The sequence below is a fragment of the Corythoichthys intestinalis genome, chromosome 21 (genome assembly GCF_030265065.1).
Source record: "Corythoichthys intestinalis isolate RoL2023-P3 chromosome 21, ASM3026506v1, whole genome shotgun sequence".
Lineage (NCBI taxonomy): Eukaryota > Metazoa > Chordata > Actinopteri > Syngnathiformes > Syngnathidae > Corythoichthys > Corythoichthys intestinalis.
Window position 1 is genome coordinate 23,723,753 of NC_080415.1, and position 25,230 is coordinate 23,748,982.

Genomic DNA, 25,230 nt, shown 5'->3' on the forward strand with positions numbered 1-25,230 from the left:
TGGAGGAGGAAACATCATATTTTGGGGCTGCTTCTCTGCCAAGGGTACAGGACGACTGCACCGTATTGAGGGGAGGATGGATGGGGCTACGTATTGCCAGATCTTGGCTAACAACTTCCTTCCTTCAGTGAGAGCCCTGAAGATGGGTCGTGGCTGGGTCTTCCAGCATGACAACGACCCAAAGCACACAGCCAAGGCAACTAAAGAGTGGCTCCGTAAGAAGCATCTTAAGGTCCTGGAGTGGCCTAGCCAGTCACCAGATCTGAACCCGAAAATCTATGGAGGGAGCTGAAAGTCCGTGTTGCCCGGCAGCAGCCCCGAAACCTCTGGAGAAGATCTGCATGGAGGAGTCGGCCAAAATCCCTGCTGCAGTGTGTGCAAACCTTGTCAAAGACTACAGGAAACGTTTGGTATCTGTAATAGCAAACAAAGGTTTCTGTATCAAATAATTAAGTTCGATTTTTGTGATGTATCAAATACTTATTTCATGCAATTAAATGCAAATTTATTATTTAAAAATCATACTGTGTGATTTTCAGTTTTTTTGTATTAGATTCTGTCCCTCACAGTTGAAGAGAACTTATGATACAAATTACAGACCTCTAAATACTTTGCAAGTGGGGAAACCAGCAAAAAATCGGCAGTGTATCAAATACTTGGTCTCCCCACTGTATGTCGAGGTACCACTGTATTTAGGTTTGGAATTAAATTATATGACTATATAAATTGAAAAATACATTTTATAAAATACATGAACTTGTGAATGATTAAGGTTGCTTTAATATAAATACAGTGATCCCTCGCCAATTTGCGCTTCAAAATTCGCGCCCGCGGATATATATATATATATACAGTGCCTTGCAAAAGTATTCGGCCTCCTTGGATCTTGCAACCTTTCGCCACATTTCAGGCTTCAAACATAAAGATATGAAATTTAATTTTTTTGTCAAGAATCAACAACAAGTGGGACACAATCGTGAAGTGGAACAACATTTATTGGATAATTTAAACTTTTTTAAAAAATAAAAAACTGAAAAGTGGGGCGTGCAATATTATTATTACTTTCAGTGCAGCAAACTCACTCCAGAAGTTCAGTGAGGATCTCTGAATGATCCAATGTTGTCCTAAATGACCGATGATGATAAATAGAATCCACCTGTAGGTAATCAAGTCTCCGTATAAATGCACCTGCTCTGTGATAGTCTCAGGGTTCTGTTTAAAGTGCAGAGAGCATTATGAAAACCAAGGAACACACCAGGCAGGTCCGAGATACTGTTGTGGAGAAGTTTAAAGCTGTATTTGGATACAAAAAGATTTCCCAAGCTTTAAACATCTCAAGGAGCACTGTGCAAGCCATCATATTGAAATGGAAGGAGCATCAGACCACTGCAAATCTACCAAGACCCGGCCGTCCTTCCAAACTTTCTTCTCAAACAAGGAGAAAACTGATCAGAGATGCAGCCAAGAGGCCCATGATCACTCTGGATGAACTGCAGAGATCTACAGCTGAGGTGGGAGAGTCTGTCCATAGGACAACAATCAGTCGTACACTGCACCAATCTGGCCTTTATGGAAGAGTGGCAAGAAGAAAGCCATTTCTCAAAGATATCCATAAAAAGTCTCGTTTAAAGTTTGCCACAAGCCACCTGGGAGACACACCAAACAACAAAATTGAACTTTTTGGCCACAATGCAAAACGATATGTTTGGCGTAAAAGCAACACAGCTCATCACCCTGAACACACCATCCCCACTGTCAAACATGTTGGTGGCAACATCATGGTTTGGGCCTGCTTTTCTTCAGCAGGGACAGGGAAGATGGTTAAAATTGACGGGAAGATGGATGCAGCCAAATACAGGAACATTGTGGAAGAAAACCTGTTGGTATCTGCACAAGACCTGAGACTGGGACGGAGATTTGTCTTCCAACAGGACAATAATCCAAAACATAAAGCCAAATCTACATTGGAATGGTTAAAAAATAAACGTATCCAGGTGTTAGAATGGCCAAGTCAAAGTCCAGACCTGAATCCAATCGAGAATCTGTGGAAAGAGCTGAAGACTGCTGTTCACAAACACTCTCCATCCAACCTCACTGAGCTCGAGCTGTTTTGCAAGGAAGAATGGGCAAGAATGTCAGTCTCTCGATGTGCAAAACTGATAGAAACATACCCCAAGCGACTTGCAGCTGTAATTGGAGCAAAAGGTGGCGCTACAAAGTATTAACGCAAGGGGGCCGAATAATATTGCACGCCCCACTTTTCAGTTTTTTATTTGTTAAAAAAGTGTAAATTATCCAATAAATTTTGTTCCACTTCACGATTGTGTCCCACTTGTTGTTGATTCTTGACAAAAAATTAAAATTTTATATCTTTATGTTTGAAGCCTGAAATGTGGCGAAAGGTTGCAAGGTTCAAGGGGGCCGAATACTTTTGCAAGGCACTGTATATATATATATATTTTTTTTTCAATTAAATAATAGATAAATACAGATGAGCTGTCCTGACCCGATCAAGTAGGCTCACACTCCCTCCTCCTCCTTTTCTTGGTCAGGCCGTGCACCGGAGTTGCTTATTTAAGTTAACGATGATTGACAGACATTAAGGGTTGATCTCGCCAGAGATGCCTGGAAGCCAAACTTCAAAGCGCCGCATGCATCAATCATTGTTAACATGTTAAACAGTCACTCTGGCAACTCATTTTGTGTAAGTGAGCAGCTTGAGCAGATTTAAATGGACTCACTCATTGAAGCATTTAATAAAGACAAGCATTTTTCTACTTTATTCTTGGATAAAAATAATTTGATGGGACGGTAACATGTTTAAAAGATATCATAATTATTACGTTTGAAGTACTTAAAAAACACTTATATACATCCATTTTTTTTAAAAATTATATTTTAGGAGAAAAAAAGTGAAAAACATGTTTTAAATGTATGTCTTTCCAATGCTAAATCTGAATAAATACATTAAACACACACACACACGCACACAAAATTTTGGGTGGGGTTGAGTGCTACTTCGCGGTTTTTCACTTATCGCGGTGGGTTCTGGTCCACATTAACTGCGAAAAACGAGGGATCACTGTAATTTAATTTTCCTTAGAATTTCGAACTGGTCAATTTTAGTGAATTGTTTCAATTTCAGTAACTAATTTCCGACTTCCCCCCGTGAGATGAGGTGAAATAGTTGAAAATTATGAAACATCAGCGAGCAGCAGCGAGCAGCAGAGTTTTAATTCTTGGGCCAGCTGCTGCTTGCTGATTTGGAAGCTAAAAAAGGATTAACTAAATATTACTTTCATGTCCTCAAAATGACCTTATGTAATATTACTTACATTTGCTACTAAACACATCAACTAACAGCTGCACAAAAACATGTACAGTATCTTGTATGTATGAAATTTTGGGTACTCAAAATCAATTCATATTTCACTTTAACTCTCATTTGAATACATTTAACTGTAAGTGTGTGATGTTTCTGATAAAATTTACTTTGGAATAAAATCTTTTTTTTTTTTTAATTGAAAATGTTTAGATATATTTCTGGATTTTAGTGCAATTAGAAAATGTTCTAAGAAAATATAAAAATATTTTGATTTTACCTTATACTTTAAATGGAATATTTTTGGGCAGCAAGTACTAAAGAATGGGTGGGTTGATTATTTTACACTTTTGTTTCAACACATTTTCATAATTGATTATGATGAGTAAACAAATTGCATTCATTTATTTTACGTTTTGTGCATAGGCGGAGTATGACTTTCGGGGCGTGGGGGCACAACATGTTGATGACACCGACACGCAGTGTCAGCAATAAAATTTACTTTTCTAAATCAGGCTGCTCAGGCTACTTTTCGCCAAGATCGTCATCCATTGAATATGGCACGCCCGCCGGTGTCGTGCCAATGTAGTTACCCCAGTCAAAAATTGTATCCCCCAGGTGGAGCCATATCGAGGTAGATTTGTGTCTTTATTATTCAATCAAAAAATATATATTCTAAACCAAAAAAAAGTCGCTTCAATCAAAAAAAAAAAAAAGTGTTTGAATGCAAAAATAAATTTGAAACAAAAAAAAAATGCATATGAAAGCTATTTTTCTTTGATTTTTTTTTTATTTTTAAATTTTTTTCAATTGAAGTCTTTTTTTTTTGATTGAAGCAACTTTTTTGATTGAAGTAATGTTGGTTTGTGTTTGGGCCACATTTTGGCTAGGACATTTTTGTCTTTATTATTCAAATCTAAAAATAAGTTGCTTCAAAAAATATACATTTTCAAAAAAAAAAAAAATCACTTCATCAAAAAAAGAAAAATTTCAATCATGGAAAAAGTTTTTGAATGCGAAAAAATATTTGAGATTGAAAAATTTGCATTTGAACACTTAATTTTTCATTGAAAAAGTTTTCTTTGATTGAAGCAATCCTTTTTGTGTTTGGGCCATATTAGGAGTAGGAAATTTGTGTCTAAATCATTTAATCCCAAAAAAGTTGCTTCAATCAAAAAAATAGTTTTAATTTAAAAATAAATAAATAAATAAATAAATTGGAGCAATAAAATTGCCCTCCCCTATTTTTTTTTTTTTGGGGGGGGGGAAATTATATGCAAAGCAAATGACCGTCTAAGTTGCTAGTCACATGAGCTGTTCGGAAAAAAAATTTGACCCATTATAAAAACATATTTTTTGTTCATTTCATTCATTTTTGTTGCAGTTTTATTGCTTAACAACTTTTATATAAATAGGAAAGTCAATTACATGCAATGACACTTTTCGGCCTCCAGGGGGGACTGGCCCCCCACTTAAAATCCGCCTATGGTTTTGTGTCAACAGGGCTAGAACTTAGGGGTGGCTGGGTGTGCGACAGCAACAGGGCCTCGAAAAGAGCTGTAAAGTGGGCGTGATTGGGCGAAGGGGAGGGTCAAACAGAAAGGTGAGATAATTTACAAAGTTGTAATGTAGTGTGTAAGTGTTAATATATCTCTGCAAGCTGCCAGTTGTTTTGAGGGGGCCCACAAAAAAATTCCACTTGCCCCCCACTCACACACACACACACGTTGGACGATCATCTAGAGGGGCCTGCGAAAGTGTGGCATGCCTGCGAATAATTGTCCACCCGTTGGACGGTCCACTCGGCAGGGTCCCGTTTATGCTTATACTGTTCACATTTGTTCCGCCACTGTGTCAACACATTCTCCTTAAGTATTATCTATTTACAATTATAGGCCAGTGCTGGCCTTTGGCATAGGCGAGCTGAGCGGTTGTCTAGGGCGCCATCTTGAGGAGGGGGAGCCAAATTGCTTTGAGGGAAAAATATACTCTGAAAAAAGAAATACTCATTCTACGCATCCTGAATGTTTTCAAACATATCAATAATATTTCACTATGCTACATACATAAAATACATGAACTATTTTCAAAATGACTTCTGGTCTGAATACGTGACAGTCTGATCATGACCTGGCGCCCGGAACAGCTTTTGCTGTTGTTGATGGTAAAATGTGGTGAAGGGGTTGTGTATCAGCTCACTATGTTAGTCGCAAGCGCTATTGTTAAATGAATGTCTCACTTCTGTTCCTGTCAACACAACATTTAAGACTTTTATCATGAAAAGGTCCAAGAAAGCAACAGAAGCAGGTGGAGGAAAATGGGAGTTTAATGCACGGGGTGGAAACTTTAATCACTCGTGTCAGGTGAAACATAAACAGTGACCAGCATTCACTAGGGGTGGGAACCTCTGGGTAACTTACGTTAAGATTTGTGATACAAGGCTCACGATAAAGATTAACTTGCGATATGTCGATATAACAATTATCGATACATTGGTGTGGAAATCATTTAACAAACAACTAATAAACAGAAAAACATGTTCTTTTCATTCTTCTGATGTGAATTGAACCGAGTTTTTATAACTAGTAGACATCCAATTCATTTGAACTGGGAGGGTAATAGCAAATAAATAATAGTTCATTCGCTGCAATCCCACCCACATAAAATAGCTTGGACGTCTGTGGGGGTCAATGGCAGTCAATGAGGCAATTTCAGGCCATTTCAGGTCATTTGCCGTTGATTTTTTCCTTCCTGTTGATTTTGGGGCAGGGCTAATGGCTGAATTTGCAAGTAAAGAGAAAGCAGCTTGACTTAGGAAGGGCCAAAACCTGCCTGACTGGTTTGGCCCTTCCTAAGTCAAGCTACTTTCAAAACCTGCCTGACTGGTTTGGCCCTTCCTAAGTCCAGCTACTTTCTCTTTACTTGCAAATTCAGCCATTAGCTCAGGAGGGGGTTGGGTCAAACCTTCCTCAGTCAGACTACTTTCAGACACTGTTACTTATTACTTGACACTAAACTGCTAAATCTCTGAGGATATTTTAATAATAGTATTTTATTAATTCTAATTTATTCGAATGTATTTGTTTGAATACCCTCTACATGTTAAAAAAAGATTTTTGAAAAGATCAATTAACAATTTGTTGTTGATATACATTGATATACATAGATATTTAGAAATACTACAACTAAGCACACCAAGCAACAGTGATAAAAAGAAAAGCACCTAACATGAAATTGCTGGGAAAAACTATGCAAGATTAGTAAATACCACTCTTGGTTCAGAAACAAACTATCATTCAGGTTTCATACAATGGTGTAAATATTACATTTAATTTGAAACCAAATTAAATTAAACTGAACTAGTGCTCCACATCTATGTGCATGTGTTGTGGACCCTGCCGTTAGTTGCAAGTGTTTGTTTTGTTTGCTTTGCTTAATTTAAATGAAACAAGCTTGATACATCCTAATAATATTCTAACAGCTGATGACCAGTATTGTCTACTCTCAATGTGTTTTCTTCAGATACAAAAGTAAGAGTTAAAAAAGACTAATCACGATAAAAAGTGCACTAATTAGGGGTGTAATAAATAAATAAGGACACCACGAATTGTAATGTTATTTCATTGTTCGTTGTGTTTCTTAATTTGTGATGTTTGTTTTGTTTTTCAGTTTTGCTAAACGCACAAGTGAACTTAGTGCACTTTTTATCGTCACATTTGGTTACGCAACAACTGGCCGAACGGACTTCTGACGTACGTGAGTGTGAAGGGGTGTCTCAATTCGTAGGGCTGACGTTTCAAGCCCTACCACTTATTGCTCCGTTTGAAGGGCCAAGGGGTAGGAGTAGAAAAATAGTAATGGGATGCGGCCGGCGGTGCATAAGTAATGACCTCATTTACAAAACAAAGGCGAGGCTAGGCTTGGGGGTGGATCCCAGGGTGTCCCAAAATGGGACACGCTTGGTGAGATTAGGGAGCAACAAAACCCCTGGTACTCCTAGTATTAAATTGTGTTATACTTAAATAGAAAATAATTAATCGGGATTTTACAACGGAACGACTTTGAATTTTTTGATGCCGCTGCTCATGAAGACTCATATATGGCTAAGGTAGGTGCCTGTTTTGGTTTTAGGTTGGTAGCAGCTTTGGTTTTGTAAATATTTGAATTTGACGTTTTTGAAAATAGGCCCCTTACGAATCGGCCCCATTTCCCGTGTCATGTCAATAGGTTATGAAGTCTATGTGGACTCATGTGATTATTGATGCGGCATCTCATTGGTGAATAAAAAAGCAATAAAAAAGTAAAATCTAGTATCTAAAATAAAGACAGTCTGTCTCTCAACCATGAGAGACAGAATGTGTAAAAAAAGACAGAAAATCACATTGTTTGATTAAAAAAAATTTTTTTTTTGCAAATCATGGTGGAAAATAAGTATTTGGCCAAAAGTTCATCTCAATACTTTGTTATGTACCCTTTGTTGGCAATAACGGAGGCCAAATGTTTTCTGCAACTCTTCACAAGCTTTTCACACACTGTTGCTAGTATTTTGGCCCATTCCTCCATGCAGATCTCCTCTGTTTTGGGGCTGTCATTGGGCAACACGGACTTTCAACTCCCTCCACAGATTTTCTATGGGGTTGAGATCTGGAGACTGGCTAGGCCACTCCAGCACCTTGAAATGCTTCTTACGAAGCCACTGCTTTGTTGCCCTGGCTGTGTGTTTGGGATCATTGTCATTCTGAAAGACCCAGCCACGTCTCATCTTCAATGCCCTTGCTGATTTTCACTCAAAATCTCTCGATACATGGCCCCATTCATTCTTTCCTTTACACAGATCAGTCGTCCTGGTCCCTTTGCAGAAAAACAGCCCTAAAGCATGATGTTTCCACCCCCATGCTTTACAGTTGGTATGGTGTTCTTCGGATGCAATTCAGTATTCTTTTCTCCTCCAAACACGAGAACTTTCTACCAAAAAGTTCTATTTTGGTTTCATCTGACCATAACACTTTCTACCAGTCCTCTTCTGGATCATCCAAATGCTCTCTGGCGAACTGCAGACGGGCTTGGACGTGTACTTTCTTCAGCAGGGGGACACGTCTGGCAGTGCTGGATTTGAGTCCCTGGCGGCGCATTGTGTTATTGATAGTAGCCTTTGTTACTGTGGTCCGCGCTCTCTGTAGGTCATTCACTAGGTCCCCCCGTGTGGTTCTGGAATTTTTGCTCACCGTTCTTGTCATCATTTTGACGCCACGGGGTGAGATCTTGCATGGAGCCCCAGATCGAGGGAGATTATCAATCTTCCATTTTCTAATAATTGCTCCCACAGTTGATTTCTTTACACCAAGTGTTTTACCTATTGCAGATTCAGTCTTCCCAGCCTGGTGCAGGTCTACAATTTTGTCTCTGGTGTCCTTCGACAGCTCTTTGGTCTTGGCCATAGTGGAGTTTAGAGTGTGACTGACTGAGATTGTGGACATGTGTCTTTTATACCGATAATGAGTTAAAACAGTTGCCATTAATACAGGCAACGAGTGGAGCCTCGTTAGAGGAAGTTAGACTGCTTTGACAGCCAGAAATCTTGCTTGTTTGCAGGTGACCAAATACTTATTTTCAACTCTAATTTGGAAATAAATTCTTTAAAAAATCAAACAATGTGATTTTCTGTTTTTTCCCACATTCAGTCTCTCATGGTTGAGATTTACCCATGTTGACAATTACAGGCCTCTCTAATCTTTTCAAGTAGGAGAACTTGCACAATTGGTGGTTGACTAAATACTTATTTGCCCCACTGTAACTATTAGTGTAACCCAAAGTAGCGGAGTAAGAGTAGTGTTTCTTTACAAATCTACATAAGTATATAGTACGATTTAGTAAAAATCCTCTTAGAAGTACATTTTTCTGAAAAAGCTACCATACTTAAGTAAATGTAACTGAGCAAATGTAACTCGTTATTACCCACCTCTGGATATTTCACCTTTTTGATATTTTGTCTCACTCCTTACATACACCCTTTAAGTTGTGAAAATTCAATATTTACAAAAATACATTGTCATTTTTGGGGGCTTCCTAGGAACTACCTCCCAGTTACACTTTGGCCACAAACACTGCTGCCGCTTCTTGTCGATCTGCTGCCACCTGCTGGTCATATCAGACACGGCTCAAACAAAAGTTGATTTTGTTTTTTTTATTTATGTTCATGGGAACAAACAGGATAAATAAAGGAAATAAGCGTAGAAACATCAGATCGAAGAGAAACATAAATTACATCATAATGAAAAAACAAAACATGTGCTTAATGTTGAGTGTTTACATTCACAAGAGGCCAAGTACAGCCAATAAAGTATTTATACATTGATAGAAAGTTCATTCAGTATGGAGAGGAAATAGGTGCTCTCGTTTATTGAATTTGTACTTTTTTTTAATGCATTTCCTACTATAGGAAGGAAATAATCATTAATGCCCATATTATGAAACTGTCATTTGATTGATTGCAATTCTGTAGTGCTTCAAGTTGTGTAACCAACCCCCCCAAAATACACCAAAATACCCATGTCTGTACAAAAAAAAACAAATTATTCCAACATCTTAACTGAGAAGGTTTTGCTCTATAGTACTCAAGTTTTTACCACATTCACGCACGCGCGCAAACCCATACAGTATACATTCATGTCAGCGCTGAACTATGCACAAATCAAAGTTACACATGTTTGTTTTCATATTATTGCACTAATAATAATTCAGTGTTGAAGAGAGCTTTTGTGGTTTTGTTATATCAAACATTACAAAAACACAAAATGGTGTCCAGTGGACAATAAAAAAGTGATTTAGTGAGACCAAACATTTGAACGATGAAAGAGTTCAACATGTTTGTGGATGGAATTGTGACAATTTTTTTAACTCACTGGCTGCCATTGACGGCGATAGATGTCCAGTCCATTTAGACTTTGAATGGATTGGACGTCTGCCACTGTCAATGGCACTGAAATGTGACTTTTTATTCAAGGCAAAAAAAACAAAAAAAAAAAAGTCTAAAATGTTATTTTAACAAAACATTTCCTTATTATGTATAAATTATTTATTTGAATTATGCATTTATTAATAAAATATATCAAATATGTATATAAATTTATTTTTATTTTGTTATTTATAAATTTGTATATAATATTTGCTCTTTGGGTTAATTTTGTCCTGCCGGAAGGATTTCGACAATGCTGTCAAAGCAGACTTTGGCTTTTTTTTTTTTCAATTTTTTTCTGTAAAACAAAGTCTGCAATCTTACAAAAATAAGAGATTTATGGATTTAAATCTCCTTTATTTTGGCATTTTGGGCACTGTCTATATATATCTATATATTAGGGGTGGGATTTTTCCAGAGCTAACAATATTTACATCTGTATATGTGATTAATGCGGCTTTTTATGACAAACGATGTCATACAATTCAAATGCAAATTTTTTTTTAAAACATATCCAACCCCAAATATATATAATTTATATACACATACACCACTTTGTGGTAAAAAAATACTGCTGAAAAGATAGTAAAAGACAAAAAATGGACTTCAGAAGGCAGCAAAGTGCACGCACATTAAGTACATACATATACAGTATATATTCATACATATATATGCACGTACTAGAAGTGTACATGTGTCAAGTGCACTGGTGCATGCTGGGAACGGAGGTGTGGCAAAGACAATTTGGACCCTCATTGGCTCGACTCACTTTAAATCGCTAATCAAAATGGCTTACTTGCCGTTAAATTTTAGGCTTCCGTGCTTCAGACACTTTGGTGTGTGATGTCATTACAGACATACCTGATCCATGTTAATTGATAAAACATTTTTCTAGAAGTCCTAGGCCCGTGTTTCTGAAGTTGTGAGAACCTTCTCAGAGAGCCCCTGACTTAGGCTCGGTTGATACCGCTGGTCTTGTTGCACAAATCTGTTTTTTCATTTTTTCCGACGCGAGCGAAGCAATTTCAAATCCGATCTAGGTCAAATCCGATTTGGACCACAATTTTCAAAATGAAAAAAAAAAGGATAAGCCTGAGAAGCTTGGTGTGGAATCAAAGACCGACCTCAGTTTTTTCCTCTACCAGACATATACTTTGTAAAAACACAATAGTGTTAAATTAAAATTTCAGTTTATAATATAATGTCAACTTAAACTGTATGTCACTATTTGGACAAAACACGCACATATTGTTAAGTATAGTCATAGACTTCATAACGATTGACAGGTCAGATTCCACCTACACTGCGCAACGCCTTTAAGTAGGGGGCCGCCCTGCAGTCCGCTTCAGTTATTCGCAGTCGGTCGCATAGTCAACACATGCAGGATTTAAACACGTCGGATTTAACAAGTACGAAAGCTGTACCGCATACAAACAGGAAGGATTGTCTCAGGGGTGATTTGTTCGAGGATTCGAGGTAATTATTATATTTCTCGTACCATGAATGCATTTTGAAACGTGACCAAAAAAAAAATTCAATGGTAGAAATTAACCGGTACGGCATTGGTGTCATTCTTCGACATATTTACATAAAATAAATGCGTAACTGCCCAGTTTTTTGCTCTTTTAACAAAGAATCCTGTTTTACGTTCATATCTATAAAGAATTCAGGGATTTAAGCATTTATTCACAAGAATTTTCAACAGAAAAACTCCTTTGTTGTGATCAGGGGGCTGCCACAATGGCTAACAGACTAGCATCATTCTTTGACATATTTACATAAAATAAATGCATAACTGCCCGTTTTTTTGCTCTTTTAACAGAGAATCGAGACTGTTTTACGTTCATATCCATAATGAATTTGGGGATTTAAGCATTTATTCACAAGAATTTTCAACGGAAAAAGCTCTTTGTTGTGATTAGGGGGCTGCCACAATGGCTAACAGACTAGCATCCTTCTGTGACATATTTACATAAAATAAATGCGTAACTCCCGTTTTTTTTTTCTCTTTTAACAAAGAATCAAAACTGTTTGACGTTCATATCAATAAAGAATTCGGGGATTTGAGCATTTATTCACAAGAATTTTCCACAGAAAAAGCTCCGTCTGTGTTCCCACTTGGTCAGCTTTGACGGAGATAGACCCCCTATGAATCGGCCCCGTGCCCCGTCAATGTATTATGAAGTCTATGGTATAATGTTTGTCATATTTTTGGAGACAACAGTGATCCTATTGTTTCACTGCCACTCTTTCTTTATTAAGTAACTACTATTTACTTTCAGGGGAAATTTTAAGAAAGCGTCATTAAATCTCATGGCAGATTAATTGTGGACTTGTTAGACCCAATGTTGCACAGACCACAAAACGTTAGCTAAAATGCATTCCGTTGAAAGAGTACCGTAATTTTCGGACTATAAGACGCTACTTTTTTTCCCTCATTTTGAATCCAGTGTGGCTTATTTGTTGATTTATTTGGGTTAATAGGCAACACTTTGACAGCGGCGTCATAACACTGCCATAAGACCGTCATAATTATGACATGATACTATCATTGAGCATTAATGAATGAAAGTGTCATCCGGCAAACTCCGTGTATGTCCAACTCTGCATCCATTCAAAGGTGAGCCGAATGACACGAAATCATTGCTCATGGCAGTGTCATGTCATAATTATGATGGCCTTATGACAGTCTTATGGCGCCACTGTCAAAAAAAGTGTTACCATATACCTTAACTAGCAATTATGAAACAACTGGAAGAGTAACTGAAGAAATAATTAGCACACAACATGAATTTTGGTTGATATATTTACAATTGTAGTGCTACAATGCATGCTAGGAAGCATGTTGGACAGCAAGAGTGTTGACAGCAGGTGGCAGTAGAGATTGACTGTCTCCCCCAAGGGAGCAGTGATGGCCAAATGAAGCTTCTTGAAGCAATGAAGCTTTGCAGCCAATCGGTTCATTTGGTGTTATGGTGCTATTGGTTATTATTGGTTAATAAATTTGGTGTAAATATCACGTAACACAGTGAGGACAGCTGCGTTTTATAGTCCAGTGCGGCCTATCTATGAAACATGCCATTTTCGCCTCAAATTTGGTGGGTGGCGGCCTATAGTCAGGTGCGCCTTATAATTCAAAAATTACGGTAATACTTAAAGGTAGCTGAACTATTAAATTTAGAAAATTGAAATAACAAGTGAGTCGAGCCATTAGGACTGCAAAGTGGAATTATGTGAGTCTGTGTGTGCATGTATGTATTTTTATGCCCTCACAGACGTCCATGTTGGGCTTCATACTTAGCCAGGATGGTCTTGGTGCGTCCGAGCTCTTTGCGCAGCTCGCCTACTTCCTGCCTGAGCGCCAAGTTCTCTTTCTCCAGGAAGCCAGCCCGGATGGCGATCTGGTTTTCCTTCAGGCGCCGGGCGTCGCGCGAGCGCTTGGCAGCCATGTTATTCTTCCTGCGCCGGGCCCAGTATTTGTCATCCTGCTCAAAAGCAACAAGAAGCCACGTTACCTCCCACAATAATGTAAAATTACCTTCATTTCAAATTTTTTAAAAGCAAATTACCTTCAGGTCTTCAGGGATGAAAACCTTGCGAGCCTTTTTGATCATAGGTTGAGGTTTCAGTTCCTCGTCCGAGAACTTGCGTTTGCGCGGGTCGAACATTTCCTGGCCTGGAACGCTCGACAGCGCCAAGTCGGCCGGATCTGGCTCGTATCCTACTGGAACCTGGATGGAGTCGGGGTCAATCGGGCTCGGGGTGTTTCTGAAGTTTAGAAGGCCTGAGGAACAACATGAAAAAGGGACAGTATGCTTTTTAAAATCTTAGTTATGCAGTGACACTCTGCGACCAGAAGGTGGCGACAGATTAAATGTTTTCCAAAGTCTTATTTAGTGAGTGTTAGTGATGATCAAGTGTTGTCTGCAGACGTGCTGAGGAAAAGCTTCAGGGTTTGCAGCAGGATGAGGATGTTTGTTTGTCTTAGTTTGTCCGCATCCTCACATGCTGGTAGTTTATCAGCCAGGAAAAATGCATTCTGGGTGCTTTCACAAAGCAGAAACTCAAACACTCACACACACACACTGGACATACACGTAGTGCTAAGTGAAAAGAAAAGTCAGAATACAAAACATAATAGAAAATGTTTTTTTTTTGGTGTTGGTTGGTTGGTGTTGGTGTTATACTTATATTTAGTTTATATATGCCAACTATTGACTAAACTGAGGAGTTGGTACTTTAATTAGCAATAGTGAGGAACAATCCAAACTCACGGTAAAGAAATAAAACCGTTAATAAAAATTCATACATTATGAGGGGCGTGATTACACACAGCAGTTACTGCAAATGTACAAACTGTATATTACACATATACTGTATTTAATTTTAATCATGATCACAATTTTAGCGCCACAATGAAATTTAGAGCTGAAACGAATACTCGAGCAACTCGAGTAACTCGAGTTTAAAAACTGATCGGAGTCATTTTATTCCCCTTGAGTAATCGTTTAATTTTGACAGCTCTAAGCATCACGTTTTGCCCGGACTACTTTTAATGCTGGAGAACGCGCTGATGTCACGTGTGTAGAGGAAGAAGCAATTAAAAAAAAAAAACTACAGCCGCTACAAACGACGCCGATGTTGCTAAAAACTACCCCGCATGATGCTAGATCCCATGTATGTTGAACTAGATGCGAATGACAGAGTCAGTGGCGTTAGTAAACAGCCGCCATCTTAAAGCAGTAGACTTCTAAGCGCTAATAAATAAGTTTAACGTTACTCGCTCACGTAGTGTTAGCCCTGCGGAGGGCTAGTTTCTATTAATTATGACCACTGTCTATGCGTGGCTAACGTGTCTTAGGCTTTATTTAATCTGTGAAAACATAGCGCTGTAGAGTGATTAGGGTGTAAAATAAAAACTTAATAATGCTAACTGTCAGTTTTAGCTTAGTAGTCATTGCTAGATAAAACACCAAGTAGCACTGGCAGTGTTTCCCACAACTGAACGAGACTGTGGCGGCCCGCCACAGTCTCTCGAGAGCGCGCGCGGGTAGTAGAGTAGCATTTTAGAGTAGTATTTTATTTATTTATTTAAGAGACGCAAGGGGAACGAGTAGGAAGAATGGGAGAACGACGAGATAGCGAGAGATAGCGGTCGCATGTCTTAGCAGCACGCTGTTATTTTGTTATTGTTTTTCTGTATTATTGTTACCACAATCAAGTGGGTAAGCAAATACAGACTTCTCTCCTTCTTCCCCATATCCGGGGCATTACAATAGTTTGGATCGGACTTTACGGCGAAAGTGAGCGGTGGACGGCCGTCTTGGACGTAAAGCAAACTTTGATTGAACTTGCGCGGAGAGGCGGGGCCCAAAATAAAGCCTTGCTCTATTTTCAGAGCGTTGGTCACAGTAAAATATTTATTAGTTCAAGCAGAGTAAAATGATGCATATTCACGGTACAAGAACGTCGTTTCCGTGTCCATCGATTGGTAAGAAAAGGCTGTTTGTACGAGTGACGCGTGGGCGCTCCCGTCAGGGGGGACATTTCGCGTGGAGTGGCTATTTTTCGGCACAACACCGGCGCGCCAACTTCAGACAAATTACGGCTGACGAAACTTTGATAAATGCGCCCCCCACCAATTTCGCGAGCTCTGGGACACTCGAAAAATGACTCTCATACCTCTCCTTGCTAAGTTAATGGTACCTCGATGTGCGTTTGTGTGGAAATTTAGTTCACGAACAACGGGGAAAAAACTATTCACCTTCTCACCGAATCAAGTAAAACTCTTTACACGGCTATTAGAATTCCCCAGTCCTGTAAATGGGTCAGTTGACAGAAGGGCTGTTATTGTTGTGGTAATGTAGTACTTACGAGGGTCAAATAAAAAGGAAAAAGGAGGACTACGACGGCGGTCTGAAACCCGCGGCTCTCGGGCTGTATGTGGCTCTTTAGCGCTGCTTTTTTTTTTTTTTTTTTTATGGAAAAAGATGGGGGAGGGAAATATATTTTTTGTTTTAATAGGATTTCTAGGAGGACAAACATGACACAAACATTCTTTCAATTCATTAATATTGTAATGAAGTTAAACTTGTGGTGGCATCGTACAACAGAGTAGTCACGTGGTGCGCTATAGGATCCACTGCAGGGAAAATAAACATTTAATCATGAAGGCTAATTATGTATTTCTAGCCAACCTAGTCATTTTTATAGTAGGCTAACATAGCTAGTATTGATAATTATAAGGCTTGTACAAGGCTTTGAATTTTTTGCTGCTCCAGACATACTGTATTAGTTTTTTTTTTTTTTTTGGGGGGGGGGGGGGGGGTCAAATATGGCTCTTTCAACAGTTTGGGTTGCCAACCCTGAGTCACTACGAGATGTAAGTCGTACTATTGCTACGAGAAAAAAAGTCGCATTATTACATAGGGTAACGTAGCTGTAATCAGCTACGCATTTTACATACATATACCGTAGCTGAGAGCTATAACATTAGCCTAGCTAATGAAATATTTCAAATATATCTTTGTTATGGTTCTTCTTGGGGGAAAAAAATAATGAAGAAAAAAAAAAAAATTCCCCGTGGCACGACATGGTGAGGCTGTCCGACTCCGATGCAGCCCACCACCACAGTTTCAAAAAATCCTATGGGAAACACTGACTGGTCCCTCTCCAATACAGCAGGTATCATACATTTATTTTGAACACTGCAAAATACTATGAGGACTTACAGTTTAGACTAACTTAAAACTTAACTAGAAATAGCTTGACACAAATAAAAATTCAATTGAAACCCATGGGAAAAACACCTAACTTTTAAGTGATGTGTGTTATCAAGCGTAATGGCATTTGGTAAGATATACTGTATATATATATATATATATATATATATATATATATATATATATATATATATATATATATATATATATTTTTTTTTTTATTTTTTTTTATTTTTTTTTTTTTATAAGCTCTAAGTTTTTTGAGTGAAAGCAGTGAACTAGTCTTTTTTTAATTCCAGTTACATCTGAGATGCAATTGTTGGCTGTTTTCAACAATGTACATCGAAAATAAAGACATTGATTGACTGAAAATGGTTCAATATTAGATGAAATTCTTGTTTTCTCGTGTATATAATTGCGCTTCACCAAAAACTATATATGTTTTATCCAATTACTCGATTAATCGATAGAATATTCAGTTGATTACTAAAATATTTGATAGCTGCAGCCCTAATGAAATTAATTCAAAATATGGGGGTTCTGCTGCATATTTAATCAAGCATTTTTCTCGATGTCATCCAACCGTCAGAGGGCGATTGATAATAACAGACGTCCTGTGATGAGGGGCTGGCAGCAATCACAGTAACAATGGATAGGACCTCTATATAGACTAATTCGAGCAAAACGATTGGAAGTATCCCATTCGCAGCACACACAGCCAGCAGATGCTAGAGTTGCCAACCGTTCGTCTAAAATATTCAAAAACAAAAAGTACGTGTTTTGTATATAGCTTACAAGGGGCACTCTGTCCTGTACTGTCATGTAAATAAAAAATAGCGTTTTATTTGTAGAACGAACGAATACTAGTTATGGTGCTTTTCAAGAATATGTAGGGGGAATGCATTCTCCCGCCTCTTCTTTTTTTCTGAAATATGAGCTGACAGAACACTGACAATCATGCTCATTTCATTGGTCGATGTACTGTGGGTTGTTATTATGATAACGGAAGACAACATAGAATCTGGGAGATAAGACGTTTGAGTAAAAAAATGTTCAATATGATAATTTGATTTCTTGTTCTTCTCTGTGTACTTTCTTTTTCACCATTTGAATTATATTTTTGTGTTCTGTCAATTTTTTTTGCATTTTCACCTTATGTTTGGAGTGATCATTTGTGAAACTTATTGCTGAGGGGACTTTGAACACGCCTCAGTTTATGTTTGCACTTTTAAAAAAGTACTAGAAATACATTGCCAATAGCGTACCGCACGAATGCTATTTTTAGACCGTGACGTTGCCATCGTAACGCGGAAGTGGAACATTTTCGACACCCTCGCATACAAACCATGTTAATTCTGCTTATTTTCTCCGGTAATCTTTCAAAAAAGAATATGCCGATCAAGCACTGCTGATATGGAACTTGCAGAAACAACTTTAGATGTTACGACATTTGAAGGATGTTTTCTTCATACATTTCTCGAAACCAAAAACTCGGGAGGAAAAAATGTGAAAAATGGATCAACTTGCGCGGACGTCCCAAAGACCAGTTTAGCGCCAGCAAGGTGAAGCCATTCACATTTCATACACAATAAACATTTTGTTGGGGGCTATTGTAAGATTTGTTATTAATGAAAAAATTAAGTGTTCGTTGGCTGTCACCGGGTAGCATTTGCAATCGCCACACAAAAATAGCAATGTAAATTGCCCCCAAGAACGGTCAGAGACGTAAGACAACCAGAGGATATAATATATAAGAAAGACAGGGCATATGGTGGTAAAGGATAGATTGTTAGAACACGAAATGTCATTGTCAGTGGCGTAAGAAAAAGGTGTCGATAAAAAAGCTAAGGCTTAGGTCGGCTCGGCTCTTTTTCCCGTCTTTTTCTGCCCTCGACACTCAAGCCATCTCTTTAACTGAACATTTGGATGTTCTTCCACATCTTTACCTGTGAATTTGGCACCACGGACATCATTTTTGGACAGAATTGGTAGGTTTAGCTCAGTAAACATCTCGTTCGTACACTATTTCCATTCATTTACTATTGGGGACAAACGGGAGGCTGACCTGCCTAGCCACAATTGCTAACGTCATGAATATTAATGAGCAAAAGTGACGTGTTGCTCACGGTACGCCATTGTTGTCGTTTCTCAGTGTGCTTATATCACTCATATATGCACCTAATTCAGGTTTGTGTAAAATTATATTACAATTACTGCATTAATGAAACAAAAATCACTTTTCACATACAAAAAAAAATAATTTACAGGGTGAAGGTTATCAAGCTGGGCGGCTCTACCAATGAGGTGTCCCTTATTTGTATTTTCAAAGAGTTGGCAATCCTAGCAGCTAACGTTACTGTTAAAATTGACTGACGCTGGGCTGCTACTGAGGTGTGTTAACACCCCAGTAATGGCGGCTACCACTAGAGATTAGTATATAGTAGAGCAGGGCGGTAAACCAAAAATTTACCAGCACCGAAATTCTTCACGATGACCGACGTTATTTTGACCATGACGGTAAATTCGGTAATTTAATAAAACAAGAAAATATAGTCTTTTCATCCCGCTTTGACTCTGTGTTGTTCGGCAATGTTCATTTCCCTTTAAGAAAGCAGAAAGTGTGCTTACGTATGGAGTCACGTGGTTATCAGGAAGCCAAACAAACAAGAGCCCTGTGGCTAACGCTAGTGGCTAACGCTACAAGCAAACGTGATAGAGTGTGGCTTAAGGGAGGTTCACCAAACTTTCACCCGACATTAAATAAGACTCTTGGCGGCATCCAGACAGGCTTTCACCCGCTGTCCTCCCTTGTTCTCACGATTTCCAAAGAGGATGCTTTCAATGGTTTCTACTAGTAGCCAAGCCACAGGCTAACGCTAGCGGCTAACGCTACAAATAAACGTGATGGAGTCAGATAGCGGCTCTAACCTTGGCGAAACAGCTGAACTTAATGAGCGGAATGGGCACAGACTACATCTAGCAATTACTATGTCAAGTTATTGTGTATCTCTGTCTATGTGTGATTTCTGATGGCTGTTGTGATAGTAAAGCATTCAGCATAAAGTACAATCCAACAGTGAAAATTTTAATATGACTGTTTAATGGCCCCAGCTATTTTTCAGTATGTGCTTAATTCTGTGTCATTAGATCAGTGTAGCTTTAATGTGTGTGTGTCTGTGTGTGGGTTCATGTGTGCTTGCATATTTTAAAAAATTCACTGGGGACAAAAAAAATAAAAATAAACCTTGAAGTAAATACTTGTGTCAAGTAAATATGTCACAGCAGCCATTAACAAAAAGTTGTCTTTTTGAAGTGTACTGTTCAAGCTGCAAGTCATTTGTATTACAATGACATGTTTGCACAGGCATATTGATTTTGGCAATGTACTGTACATTGTTCAAGCCATACAAGCTGTTATAAATGTTCATACTTGAATTCTTATTGTTTACAATAAATTTTTGTATACTTCATGTTTAGACTGCATGTACGATTGTTAAACATATTAAATTGAAAGCTGTTAAATGAATCAACAAGAAACGGTTAATCTGTATTTCATGCATTGATTCAGATTTTCAAATTATATAACGGTCCGCTTGGGCGAATTTATCGTCATTTATCGTTATCGAGGTAAATCTGCTCAATTTATCGCGATACGTGCGTAAGGCCATATCGCCCAGCCCTAGTATATAGCCATCAATGGCATTGTCTATAGAATCTATTGAAGGTACCTGGCCTGTTGGGGTTTCTTAGAGGAAAACCAGGTGGCACATTGTGAACAGACGCTGAGGCATGGCTGCTGAGGTCCATCACCGAGGGTGGCACTGGCACTGGTGGAAGCGGTGCCCTGATGGGCTGAGGTGGGGGTGGTGGATGCTGGGCAGGGCTAGCCGGGATGCCGTTCTCACACAGGAACTCTTCCAGGTCCATGTACTCCAGCTGGAAGTTGTCGCCATCATACGGCAGTGTCTTGTCCCACAGCGTTGGCCCCAGAAAGGCAGACTGGGGGGCGCTGCACTCTTCTTCCAGTTTCTTCTCCTTGTCCAGATCCTTGACAAAACCTGCGTCCACCCAGAAAATTGGTTAACAGTAATTCCCATATGAAAAAAAATACCGCATACATAAATAAGGTGGAGGTCAACCAAGTTTTACATTCAAACAAATAATATGAAGATTTTGCCCTGTAAGTGTTGTTGTAGTAAGCAGAAGTTTAGGTCAAACATGTGACTAAGTACACCTAAATTATTGGTTGCCTGATGAGGTCAGTTACCATGGAAACAGTCAATAAACAATCCAAGTGCCATGACCGGCAAGCCATCCGGTGAGTTTGTGTCCTTTATATAATATTATACAATATTATATAATATAATAACATATAATGTCTATTTCTAAGCCTTTTTTAAACATTGTTACAGCACATAGAGATGTTTAAATGTGTGAAAAACATTCCTCACAGTGACTATTTTGCCTGAGTTGTCTTATTTTATAAAATTTTCTCTGGTTTTGGGGAGAAACACTGTATTTTGTAAAACTATGTTCTGCTGATCTCTGACGGACAAAAATATATAAAATCAAACTAAATTTTGTTGATCAAAATAGAAAGTATTTTTTCATTTAGTAGATTTGGTGTACCGGTATATAATTGTAAACATTTTATGGGTTTTGATGAGCAGTCAAAAATTGGGGATGCTGCTTTAAAAAAAAACAAACAAACAAAAAAACAGATGGCAGTACGTATTTGAATATATTTTGCCCTAGCGACTGTCACTGACAGCAAAACATCCAATCAATTGGCACTGGGAGAGATTGACTGTCCTTCCATCCCAAATGGATTGGACGTCTGTTGCCGTCAATGGCAATGAGTAAGAATGAAAAGTGCAACCAAAATATGATCTCTCATTGTTAGTTTCATTACTGTAACAAACAGTTCCTATAAAGAACAGTTCTAGGGTAGCCTAGTTTTATTTTTGAAAGGGTTTTTAATGTTTTCAGATTTTATGTTTCATTGTTTTATTTGCTGTTTTTGTTTTCATTTTCTTAATGTCATTGTATAGCACTTTCTTGCCTTTTATTTATCACCATGTTTGTCATTGTTGTAAAGCACTTTGAGGACCTTTTGGGTTTTTGTAAAGGGCTATGAAATTTGATTGACTGTTTGATTTCCGTTTGTGTTACTATGAGGAATAGTTGGTTTCTGGAATATTGAGGACTATATGAATAAATAAATAATAATACTATATATTAGGACTAGTGTACTGTTAGTAATAGTTGATTCAGGACTTCTACTGTAGGAAGCGGTACATTAGTTGAGAAGAGGCAACATAAATATCAGTTAGAATGACAAGCATGTTTGGAACAATCCTTTGGATTCTGATGACAACCGTTAAAACCGTCTTTTTTATATAGCAAAACAATATTATATAAGACAGTCCACCAATCTTTAGTCAGTCACCAGTCTTGGTCATCCTTTGCACTTCTGTGTACATCATATTAAGTACACTGTGCACATAAAATGACATCGCATGGAATCTAGATGAAAGCCTGAAAACACGTTTCCAGCTTTGTGTCATGAGCGTCCATCACATGATATCAAATCAACCAACTTGTATCATTCTAGTCTTCAACACTAATCAAAATGACATGCTTCTCTTCCCAAATTACCCATGAGTAAAAATGCCTTCCAATTCATACGATGCCAACTTTTGCAATGTCGTTTCCCGCATCACAGCAACACGCTATTAAACGTATATCTTTCAAGCAAAAAATGACATTGACTACATCATAAAACTGGGAATTGTCATTCTCTCTGTACCGTCATGGTGCCTGCCGGGGAGCTTGACGGGGTTCTCCAGCAACGACTTGAGGACTCCGTGCGCGGCGGAGGGCACGAAAGTTGCGTTGAGTCCGCCCGCGTGCACTCGGGGCATCTTGTCCATGGTGAACCCCCCGAAAGCAGACACAAACGTCCACACGAGTCACACGACACAACACGAACGAGGAGAGACAAGCCTGTCGGTGTCTGGTCTCGTGTCGCTTGTGAAAAGGACTCAGCCAGCGGGCGGCGAGCACGTCGTGAACGAGGCGGGCTGTTCGAACGACTCTTTTAACGGACTCAATAAATCACTAAAACGCGTCAATTTACGGGCAAACTTCAGCACTTTTGGTTGGAGAAAACAACTATGATCCCAAGTTAGGGAGTAATTTTGTAGACTACTCAAAATTCTAACGTGAGAGCGACAAAAATCACGTCTGAACGGACACAAATTGATTCGAGTCACAATAAACGAATCGTTTGATACTCTCCTTGGGCTGCCTACGTCATAAAAACACGCCTACTGTCACCGGGCGCAGAGAAGGAATAAAAATAAATTCACCCAACAAAAGTTTTAAAGAAAATCTTTGACAAGAGAACATAGTCAACAAAGGGACACTTTGACGTGACATTTTCACATGACTCAGTCTTAAAAATGGATTTAGAAATAGATATTTACCTGAAAACTGGAAAAACATTTGGAATGACCATTTTCTAAAATGACTTCATTTCAATGGAAATGGTCAAATGTTATATTTACACGTTTTATATTTACACGTTATTTAAGTTCACGGTATGCATTCTTATCATTTGAAACAAAAAATACATTATTTTATTTCAACTGATTACATTTTCATTTGGCTTATTTATATTGATAACGACGATTTATATTGAAATAAATGTTGGTCAAAATGCTCATTATTCCTCGTTTCTTCACATTATCGAATCTACCGCCACTGACGGCGATAGACGTCCAGTCAGTTCTGAGTTATGCATGTATTTAAAAAACAATCCAAAACTTTTTTTTTTTTTTTTTTTTTTTTTTAATAGAATTAAAATTCATAAACGTCACAGGTGTTTGTCTTATTTTTACATGGACACCCTTTAATTTAAAGATCTCTATCCGACTTTTTCATGACGTTTTCCTTTGTCACTACGCGCACACGCCCAGAGAGGAATGCTGGGTCACATGAGTGGGCTGGATTGACCTACTTTAAACCAATCAGAGGCCAAAGCCCACCTGCACGCGCACACACATGCACGCACACACGCATTCACCCTCCCTTCAGCCTTGTCACATTGAACCTCATGTGCTCCAGAAAGCAAAACAAATGAAGGGAAGGAAGGAGGAAGTCAAATGAGGAGACAAAGGAAGCAGGAAAGGAAGTCCGGAGACACTAATGATGTTCCAAATTTAAATGGACTGTAAATATTTACATATATTTATAGAATTTCTCGGAAGATCACAAAGTTTACCCGACAACTGTTGCTAAGGCTATGTTGTGTTGACCTTTGGCTAAGTAGGACAACGCCTCGACACTGGTGGGACAAACGCCCAAAAGTGACTCATTGGCGCAAACGAGTGCTCGGCGCCCACTAGTGGGCCGCACGGTCATGTTCACTAATAGAATAAACGCCAACATAAGATAGTTCTATTGCTGTTTTTTCACATCATTAGACGTTAATCCATTTGGACCCTTCCCAGTTTGAACGGATCGGATGTCTATCACTCAAGGGAGAAAATTGTGCCTCCAGAAACAGAATCTGAATTTGAATAGTTGAATTAGAGACATTGAATGGTACAGTTTGGATAATAAGATAATATATGAACGATATAGATCATATATAAATTCATATACCATATATAAGTAGCCTGGAACACCAGCTGTTCCAGCTATAGACCCTACACACATGACGTCACAACCACGCCTCCGCGCCTTATTGTCCGTCTACTCGTCGTGTTGATGCATTACCGCTACGTAAATTCCTCCTGTTATGGCGTGTTTTTCTGCTCGTTAACATTAATAATCAAAATGGTGAAGGCGTGTGTGGCGGTTGGTTGCAATAACAGAGAAGATAGACGGAGAGACTTGAAGTTCTACCGTATTCCAAGAGACCCGGAGAGGAGAGCGAGATGGACTGCTGCAATTCGACGAGAAAACTGGGCTCCAAACGATTACCACGGATTATGTAGTAGTCATTTTATATCTGGTAAGATGCATTTAATATATATTTAGAGGGTTTTGGGCTGACAACCACAATTAAGATCATTGCGAGGCTAATCGCCGACAACATAGTTTCAAATTCAAGATGCTTATTTCTTCCACCATCATTACATTTTGAATAATATTTAGCTGGTACCGAGTGAAAGAAGCTGGCCTCGTCTACGGATCATCAGTTAAACAGGTGTGTCCAAACCTTT

General features: G+C 38.6%; 1 protein-coding gene across 2 annotated transcripts; it reads right to left on the minus strand.

The window, feature by feature from the left end:
- Positions 1-9,491: 9,491 nt before the first annotated feature.
- LOC130909811 (hepatic leukemia factor-like) lies at positions 9,492-23,230 on the minus strand. 2 transcript variants are annotated; one of them, XM_057826678.1, is made up of 4 exons: positions 22,809-23,230; positions 20,728-21,057; positions 13,847-14,061; positions 9,492-13,765 (listed from the first exon to the last, which is right to left on the minus strand). In XM_057826678.1, exons 1-4 carry the CDS (start codon positions 22,930-22,932, stop codon positions 13,547-13,549), a joined length of 888 nt encoding a protein of 295 aa, XP_057682661.1. In that variant the 5' UTR covers positions 22,933-23,230; the 3' UTR covers positions 9,492-13,546. The 2 variants fall into 2 exon arrangements, with proteins under 2 accessions (XP_057682661.1, XP_057682662.1); XM_057826679.1 differs by having other exon boundaries at positions 9,492-13,762; positions 22,809-23,216.
- Between the last annotated feature and the right edge of the window lie 2,000 nt (positions 23,231-25,230).